The 10,116-nt window shown below is 42.9% G+C and overlaps 1 protein-coding gene across 1 annotated transcript; it reads right to left on the bottom strand.

Annotated features, from left to right (window-relative positions):
• Positions 1-2,589: 2,589 nt before the first annotated feature.
• On the bottom strand, positions 2,590-6,188 carry LOC147048945 (keratin, type II cytoskeletal 8-like). The gene is made up of 9 exons (XM_085923902.1): positions 5,656-6,188; positions 4,705-4,913; positions 4,563-4,623; positions 4,401-4,496; positions 4,157-4,321; positions 3,949-4,074; positions 3,647-3,867; positions 3,503-3,558; positions 2,590-3,428 (listed from the first exon to the last, which is right to left on the bottom strand). Exons 1-9 carry the CDS (start codon positions 6,019-6,021, stop codon positions 3,262-3,264), a joined length of 1,467 nt encoding a protein of 488 aa, XP_085780028.1. The 5' UTR covers positions 6,022-6,188; the 3' UTR covers positions 2,590-3,261.
• Positions 6,189-10,116: the final 3,928 nt, after the last annotated feature.

Genomic DNA, 10,116 nt, shown 5'->3' with positions numbered 1-10,116 from the left:
TCTGAGTGGCGGACTGAAAAGTCTGCCTGCTTTTATGCCCGAGCTGAGCTGATGGGGGAGGAGACGGGCACTCCCCATTACAACCTGTCTTTTCACTTTTTACTGGCTCACCTGATTCCCTCCCACCTCACATGCTTGTAACTCTGAACAACAGGACTTTCCAGTCCTGAAAACATGTAAAATGTGCTCCTTCAATCAACACGGCCACTCCTCCCATTTAAGCAAATATTCTAATATATACTGTTCATGTTGGCATGTACGACTTTTGAATCGTGGAAACATCTTTAGGATCCAAAACAAAAACTCCTCTCACAGGTCACAAAAATCATATTAGAACAGCTGGATTTAAGAAATGAGCGGCCACTTCTTGCAGGCTTTTGTCTCATCTAACATCTGGTCCATTCATAAAGTACAATTTAAAGTACAGTTTTAATGCAATGCAATGCAAGCCGCCTCAGCTAAGGAGCAGAGGCCAGGCCACTCCCGAGGAAAGTCAGGCAGACAAGCCAGACCACTTTGAGGGAGTGCCCTAGTGGATAGTAAAAAACATTCATTTGTTTCAAGCCCGTGACATAAGGCTGTGAAATTTCATGCCGTTTAAACACTCAGAATGCAACGTACGGCTTTAGTCGTCACATGTTGCTGTAATGGTTGCTTATGTCTTTGCGCAAAAGAGATTTGTCTTGAAAAACTGTACGTGCCTATGATTTATGCTGTCAGCCTGCCATTGCTATGTGAAATTCTGAGCGGTATATCAGTTTACCAAGTTAGAAGTGTGACATGCATCCCCTCAACCACTCACTGTTTGCAGCATTCCCCAGCATTGATCTCGAACTTTTCAAATCTGGATTTGGGAAATCAATCAGCCACTGTGGCACAATTTGTGTCATCTAAAAGTGTCTTTATGAGACATTCTTGAACCACCGGTAGGCTCAAAGAATGTCCGTGACAGTATTTCATGGGGTACCACTTGGTCATCATCATCACTCATTTCCAATAATGCAGATATTTCTCGCGTTAATAAAACACCACGCCTTAGCCAGGAGGCAGAGAGGCAAAACGACACCAAAAGAAAGCCAAGCAGAGGGCAAGGCCACTTTGGAGGACAACTTGAAAAACGCAATGTAAGCATTGTAGCTGCTGGGTTCATGTTGTCCATGCTCTGTTGTTAGCCTGTCATGTGATTTTGTTCACTGTGTCTCATTTTACCCCAAAAAGACAGCACAGGTACATGCAACATTAAAATTTGCTCTTTATCTCACTGACTAACCTGACTAATCTTCAGAATGTCATTGTGAGTGCAACATTACGGTAAGGTGTGTCACACTGTGTGGAATGCATCCAAATGTGAGAGTGTTAGTGCAAAGTGAATGGCCTTGCCACACCCTTGTCCTGCAACCTTCCCTGTGACAACACACCACAACAATCAAGTCAACAGTCCAGTTCATACCGGAGCCTAATTCTCATCACATTTAATTTCTCGGTAGTAAGTAATGTTCATAGTGCCAGGCTGCCAGCATGCGTGTAGCTGGAAGAACTCAAAAAAGCCAAGTTGTCCACCAACCCCCAAACATCTAGAACTGCCTTCTGTCACTTATATAAGCTCGTGAAAATTCTTAAATTCCTCACCACTAATCTATGCAGGGAAACAAGTTCTCCAGCGTGTCTTGAATGCTGTTGCACAAGCGCTGTGTAGAAAAACAACGAGGCCCTGTCGGAGCTTCTCTTCACAGTGTCGAGATGTGTTTAAAATGGTCAACAACTTTTGATGCTGAGGCTTTGGCAAATCAGGTTCTTCTCTACTGGAGATATGCGCCGTGTTACGTCTGCAGGAGTGGCCACGATTTTGTCATAGTTATCGCTCATCACTATTATACTGGGGCCATTATTGAGAAAGTAGTCTATTAATCGAGATCACAAGATTCATGCAGTCTTCAGTTCTCAAGTCAATCTTTGCAGGCAGCGGCACGATACTGGCAACAAGCGTTTGACATTATTTGATGTATAAACTTGACTTGACTTAAAAAAAAAAAAAAGACCTTATTGCCGTTTCTATCAGGAAGTACAGAAGCCATCTAAAGTTTTCATGTGACAGTTCTGAACGTTTTTTAAAACCTTTACTTTGTGTCCGTGATTGCAGTCATGTTGTGAATACAGACTAATATCAACTAATAAGTAAATAATAAATTATGTTTGATTTGTTTTCAGAGCTGATTTATTGTCCTGCTGATGAATTGGTGATAATTTTGAGTGATGCATGTAAAACAGCGTGTTTAAATATTTAACCATTTGTCATGTGTCATCATCTAGGCAGTTAAGACAAAATATTTTCAGCATTTGGCATGAGCCTCGACAGGAGTTATTTCAAGCCAAGCTATTTTTTTTTTTTCATTCATAAACCCATGAGTAATAACTGCCAAGGCTCAGCCTCAGGTAAAAATGACAGACCTGTCAATAAAACATGGAGAAAATAGCTCAGCTTTCCCCTAAGCATGCCTGGACGCATCCCGAGAACTAATTATGGGTTGAAGCGTTACAGTGAGCTTCTCGAAAGTATTTTTTCAAACAAAAAACCAGACAGACAGGAAGGAGATCTGGTACTCAGATTTATTGGCGATCTCTTTTGTTGCAACTGTCATCAATCATGTTGCCAAGAGGATTTTTCCAAACTGAATCTGGTTTTAACACAACTGAAGCTCCAAAGGCAAGGGAATACAAAACAAAAATAAGGAATTTTTTGACAGCGCCGGCCAAGAAAGATTGAGGCACTTATCGTTTGATAAATCCTGTATCATATTTGTAAACATGTAAAATTCCTCCTGATTGTCTCCAGCTCTCTCTACTGGTGTTGGCACTCAAATCTAAAAATCGAAGACTTCTAGTGAGGACTGGAGCAGTCTTCTTGTCTCTTTCAGAGCATATGTTTTTCAAGATTGTGTGAAGAAATGCAAATGTTTCCCTTACATTGTTTCAACATTCCTTACCTTCGTTGCTTCTCTTTTCCAAAGTCAGTGCAGGAATATGACATTTTGCTTTGCAACTGACCTGCCGCATGTTGAAGGCCACATTTACTTTCAGAAACTCTTAAATGATGATGACAGTTGCAATGGACCCAGTGACTCATGACTATAATTTGGCAAAGTGCAAATTCTTTAGATTGGTATGCTTGCTCCATCGGGATATGTGCATAGCACCGTAAATGAGTTAACAGATCTTGGGGTCAATTTGAGATTTTCAGAAAGAGAGGGACTGCTCTCCTTCTTAAAGGTATCTCCTGCTGGAACTGCTTGTGGACACCGTGGAGGACTTGGTGATGGTGCCACCGTATCCTCCAGTCATGCTGCCACCATAGCTAGCAGACATGCCGCCGCCGATGCTGCTGCCACCGTAACCAAATCCACCAGCGGAGCCAGAGCTGGAGTATCCGGCTAGAAGAGAAACAGTGTATTAATGTCTGTTTGCGAGTTGTAAGATCAAGCATTGTAGAAGAGGGAAAGCTTACCACTGCCTGATGTCTGCTGCACATGAATAGTTGCGTTGGAGGGTCCAGCGGCAATTCTAATAACAGCACATTTGATTTGATTAATAATTGCACAAATCTGGCTTATGATACTGTAAAAATACTTGTTTTTAATATTGACCTTACCTGATTTCCTCTCCTTCCAGAAGTTTCCTGTAGGTGGCGATTTCAATGTCCAGGGCCATCTTGACGTTCATCAGCTCCTGGTATTCACGCACCTGGCGGGCCATGTCCTGCTTGGCTTTCTGGAGGGCTTCCTCCAGGTCCTTGATGCGAAGCTTGGCATCCTTCACTGCCAACTCGCCGCGCTCCTCAGCCTCTGCAATCTGAGCCTCCAGGGAGTGCCTCTGCGCAGAGGTTATCACAAGCAAAGTCATTCACTGCCATTGACGGCTAGAGACGACAAAGATCTATTTTAACTTCTGTACCTGTCCCTTGACGGCCTCAATCTCGTTCTGAAGACGGGCAATCATGCGGTTCAGCTCAGCAATCTCAGCCTTGGTTGATTGAAGGTTTTCGCCATACTGGCCAGCTGAGTTCTGCATCTCCATAAACTGTTGTGGAAAATGCAACAAAATGTATCCTGCGTTGCAAAGAGGGGAAAGGAGCGGAACTGATTGTCAGCGTTGCTCTTACCTTCTGTTTGTACCAGGCCTCCGCATCAGCCTTGTTGCGGTTGGCAATCTCCTCATACTGAGCGCGCACTTCGGCCACAATAGCATCCATATCCAGGTTGCGGCTGTTGTCCATCTTCACAATGACGGAGGTGTCCTTGATCTGGGACTGCAGCTCCCGAAGCTCCTGCAGAAGCAATTGTTGCAAAGTCAAGACAGCGGCCAGGTTCAAGCAATGGCAAAAACTGCATCCTTGTATCACTTACAGCCTCATAGATGGCTCTGAGGAAGTTGATCTCATCCTGAAGAGCATCGCATCTGGCCTCCAGCTCCACCTTGTTCATGTAGGCAGCATCAACATCCTGGAAAAAAAAAATCAAGCATTAGAATATATTCCAAGTAATTTGCATTAGTTAATTAGTTCCCACCTTCTTCAAGACCACAAACTCATTCTCTGCCGCTGTGCGTTTGTTGATTTCATCTTCATACCTTTGGAGACAGGACATAATATCAATCAGCTTCATTTGTTCACTAAAAGATCCACAACGGATTAATCGACTCAACACTCACTTTCTCTTGAAGTCTTCCACCTGGAGCTGCATGTTCTTCAGTTCTCCCTCCAGCTTGACCTTCTCGTTGCCCAGCCCATCGAATTGCCTGCGCAGGTTTGCGATGTAGGCCTCAAACATGGCGTCAATGTTGGAGCGGGTGGTGGTCTGTTCCTGCAGGAGGCTCCACTTGGTCTCCAGCATCTTGTTCTGCTGCTCCAGGAAACGAACCTGCAAGAACACAGCACCACAGAAAATTGTTCAAATGTATATTGGATTTTTAATTATTTTAGTTTAACTTGACGTTACATTTTTGTGTGTTACTGTCAGTGGTCTATAATCCCTTGCCTTCAATCTAATCAGTGAATAGCCACACCTTCAAACCTAACTATAATGACCACTATCTATGACTTTTGAAAATCTTTATGATGATGGTATTCATTTGGTATCCCTTGTTTGGCTTTGATGTTCTTGTTTATGCTTTGTTTAGCTAATGAAGGCCACAGTCGCTCCAGCTATCAAAAAAAAAGAAAAAGAAAAGATTAGGCGTGGCAGATAAGCCAGCGAGACAACAAAGCATCTGTTGCATCATTGGATTCATGCTCTCATTTTTTTGCATGCCATTTTTTGTGATTACTACTCTAATTACATCAAAGAAAACTTTCAATGACAAGCAAAACAGTAAGTTACTACTGTACAATTTGTAGATGGTTCTGGTCCCCCAGGAAAGGTGGGGGTGGGGGGGTCAAATTTGCTAGAAGTAGAATAGCAAAGATCATCCTTGAAAATGAACTGACTGATTATTTTCTAATCCTGCTCATCGTACGAGCTACTCATTGATCGCTACAACGCCAAACAGATAAGCGTCACGGCTTTGCTGCTTAGTCAGGTAAATATGTATCACCATTTGGTTGACTGCGGTCTGATACAAAGACCATTTGTGCATACTACTAACGGGCTTATCACAACCAACCTTGTCAATGAAGGAAGCAAAACGGTTGTTGAGGGTCTTGATCTGATCCTTTTCCTGGGTGCGAACAGCCTGGAAGCCGGGGTCAATTTCCAGTTTGAGGGGAGCCAGCAGACCCGTGTTGACTGTGACTTGGTTGATGCTGGCGCCCATCATTGGTCCTCCATAAGAACCACCACCTCCGAGCATTGAGCTGCTGCTAAAGGACTGACCCATTAGGACTCCAGAAGGAATACCAAAGCCATAACCCCCTAAAGCACCAGAAGTGGAAGTGTTGCCGGATCTCCTGCCATAGCTGCTAGATACAATGGACCTCCTGGAGGCGCCACTGCTTCCTGCAATTGAATAGGACTTCCTGGCCGAGATCATGTTGCCGTAGATTAGGTGGTCAAAGGGGGAAAGCGGAGAACTGAAGATGTGCACGCTTCAAAGGAGAGTTAAGTCCCTCTGAGTGTCTGGCGGAAAGGTCGGCTTGCTTTTATGGCTGAGCTGGGCTGATGAGGAAGGATCCTCATCGCTACAACCTGTCCTCACTTTTACTAGCCAACCACGGCCCCTCCCAACCTACATGCCTCTGGCTCTGAACAGCAGCAGTGGCCAATCCTGTTAAACATGTAGTTAGGGTTTGTCAGAAGATAAATTGTACCACACCCTACCTAGGAAAGGCTGAGAGTAAGAGGGGAAAGGTTGTTGTGTAAGGAAACAAAGACTTAATGGGTGCTGAGTGTATCAATAGGTGAACAACAATAACCCAAAGGGGGACAATGTTACTGAACATCATTGCAAATATATATGTTCAGCATTATTAAAATCAGAACACTGCATCCTTGGGGTGATGTCCGTATTACTGTTGTACTAAGGATCAGAGTATACTCATGCTAGAAATGTTGACTGTCAAACACTGTGAGCATATCAACTATGTGCGCACACTTGCAGCCTCCAATGAGGCACTCACGTCAACATGCAAGCAGACTCTTCAAAAAAACATGCAATAGTTCTTTGCTCTGGAACTGGTCTCAGAATCCCTTGATGAAGTGGTAATGGTGTAAATTATCCACCCAACATCTCGATCGCAAATACATTTTCAAAAATATGCAAATAACTAAAGACCTATGGACTTAATTCAGTATATCTGTGAGGTCACATGTTTTAGTCATCTTGGGTAGGTCCCAACAGTGTTGAATTGGAATAGGCCTTCAAAAATATAGTATATGTCAAGACAAATCCACCCTTCCTCCCATTTACAAAATTCCCTGTACAGATCACCAGTCAGTCACACAACTGGCACAGAGACACACAACCGCTCACATTCCAAAACTTTATTGAATCTTACATATTTCTGGACTATGGGAGGAAGCAGAGCCCACACAAGGTGGCTAATATTTGATTAAATAAGCCACCTAAGCAAATTTCTGTGCATACTGTGTCCTGCTCAGTGTGTGATCATACAGCAGGAAAATTACAAAACAGAGAGCAAACATACTGCTGTGATGGCTGTTCAGCGAGAAGCCTTCCGCCAATTTATTGTTGTCGCAAAAGGCGTGTTGCAGCAGGTCGCAAATGTGCCAGGGAGTTGCCCCATATATTTCAAGCTGTACACTATACTGTGTCTTGTCTAGTGGGAACTTTCTTGTTCCGTGGAAAACAATCAAACAAGCTTCAGGAGTGCACTTCAGGTGTACTGGCTGCATGACAGGACTTAATGTCACCACACCCAGTTGTCGTGCTCTCAAACCTCCCCGCTTTTATTTCTTCACTCTGTACACTTGGTGGTGGTGTTGAAGCCTGCAGTCCTTTTCATTCTTCCCGAACCTTTCACACACATGCGCCTTTAATTTCTACCATGGTGTGGAACTTTACCCCGAAGCTCAAATGTCGGCCGTCTAACAACTATTTGGAGAAAATTGATGTTCAAAATTGCTCATTACACGGTCCCTGCCTAGGTGCCTGACTCCAGAGTCTTCAATGGACAAACACCAAGCATGCTTTAAAAAACTGCAAATGCAATCTCTGACTTATTGTAAATGACAAAAAAAAAATGAATTTTATATTTTGTTGTTTTTACTAGCAAACAAATGTAAACATTCCACAAAAAAACAATTTTAAGAGCTATTTTGAGCTGATTATATCCAAATACGATGTCACGCGAGATTAAAATGAGGAGTTTGTTCCATTCGCGTACAGTATGTGTAAAATGGGTGTGGACATTCTTTTGAGGTGCTTTTTGGCTGGCTCACCTTCCTCATACTTATTTTTATGAAAAAAGACAATTCACATGATGTCGACTTACATTTGGGATGGTCTGCAAAACACATCTTTCACGCATCCATGTCAATTTAAAATGAAAATTACTACAACTATGGCATCTGCATTTTTTATTTAGTAAGAATGATATGATATGCTCGTTTGTCACCGGGCGACAAATTGTAAATTATCTTCAGTTGCACATTGTATCTTATTCACAGGTCCATACGCTGATGCTTTTTTTTTTTTTTTTTTTTGCTGCCACTGCTGTTTTCCAAGAAAAGCACATTACGAAAGGTTTTGTCATCCTTGCCATGACAGACAATACAAGTATTCCCATGCACATTTCACATCACGTTCATGTGTATCATTCCATTGAATGGAAACACACACACAATAGGTATTGAAATAACTTCTTTTTTTTTTAACTTTGTGGTGAGCATACCATTGTAGAGGATCGGATTCCACACAGAGCCACGCCAAGCGCGCCTTAATAGTACCGAGCAAAGACGCATCTCGCCACCTACTAATTGCCATTTTTATTTTTTGGAGTGCAATTTAGACTTTTCTCATCTATTACTCCCAAAACTCTCACTTGTCAGCTGACTGAAAAGTAAAATACACTTCCCTACTTGTTCTTTATCAGCAGCTTGTAAAATACAAAGCAATTGTGCTGATGCATTCAAAGCCAAAGGCCTGAATTCATGAAATGGATAAGTTCACATTGTGTCAAAGTCTGCATTGCATCTGTGGCTCAAGGCAACATGAGGCTCTTTGATGTTTGCTTTTGGTGACAAAAACCTACCGAGCAACCACAGCCATGTGACAATTCATATTTGTTTCTTCTTACTGTGAATTCAAATGTTTGATGAGCAAACTTGAGAAAGGAAAGAGCGCACGACTGCAATAATGCACTCAAACATGGACGCCGAATATTCTTGCACACCTGTACAGTGTTAGCAGATCTGCAGACATTTCTGCATCTTTGCCTTATTTGTTCATTAGTCATGTTGATGACATGTTGATTTAACTTTACTTCAGTGAAGTTTGAACGCACCTTTTGTGAAACTCAGCAGGATTAAACAAAATCAATCGTGACGTTTTATCTCGCTTTAATCAGTTCATTGACCAAATGACTCATAGGCAGAAACGAGTGCACTCACACACACCCCTTCATACCTGTGTCGGCGTTGCGACGTGGGTGTGTCTGCCAGGGAGTGTTACAGATTTGGATCGTAATCAAAATTTGGCCATTAGCCACCTGCGAGAAGGGACACACCCTTACAACACAGAAGCCGCAATTGCGTGGAACGAGATCATGAGGGCCAAGTGCAGGGAATGTGGTTAACCTGCATGAATGTCAACCATTGGCTTGTTAACATTGATGAGTGTGGCATAAAAGGCTTTCACTAAAGCTCCAACCGAATAGCTGAGTCGCATTACTGAGTTGACGTTTTGAACACATTTTCACACACCTTGCAGACTTGACAAGTCGACAGAATTCACATGCCAACACAATTCCTTCTACTCTGCTTGCAGGACTGGACTTTAACACCTTGTCAATGCGTCGACTCCTCCCCCCAACAGGCACACTCATACTCCGCCCTACCCTACACCCACCCACACACACACACACACACACACACACACACACACACATATACAGTATGCGCCGTAATTGCGAAAGAAATTTGCCATGGGAACTCTGGCATAAACTGCTGTGAAACTGGATGATTCACTTTTATGCAGACATCTAATGAGATGTCTGGCCAAAATGTTGTAACGAAATATGAGCTTTGCTTGCATGCAGTATGTGTTCATAATCGCTATTCCGCTCACTGTCTGTTTCGCAGATTAGGATTCTTCTTCACAATTGAATTAAAATCTATCCACACCACAAATGCTCAGAATGTATTTCAACATTTATTGGATAATTGCTTCATTATTTTTCTATTCGGGCCTTGGCGTACATAGAAACCAAGATGGCCCGTGTAAATCATCATGACGGTGATAACAAACCACACTAAAGGAGGAGCAATGTGTCCTTTCCATTTAGTTATGATGATGTAGTGGAAATATAAACTTCTACAACATTGTTGGATTTCTGACCCATATGCGGACGCCACATTGGCCACTCATAATAACACGCCGACAATTTGTTGAGGCAGGTCCGTGCGCTCAACCGAGCCGTGCACGCATTCTTGTCGGACACCGCCCAGG

Source organism: Syngnathus leptorhynchus, chromosome 11, assembly GCF_054491065.1.
Source record: "Syngnathus leptorhynchus isolate UIUO chromosome 11, UIUO_Slep, whole genome shotgun sequence".
NCBI lineage: Eukaryota > Metazoa > Chordata > Actinopteri > Syngnathiformes > Syngnathidae > Syngnathus > Syngnathus leptorhynchus.
This window is presented reverse-complemented; position numbering and strand designations above follow the sequence as displayed.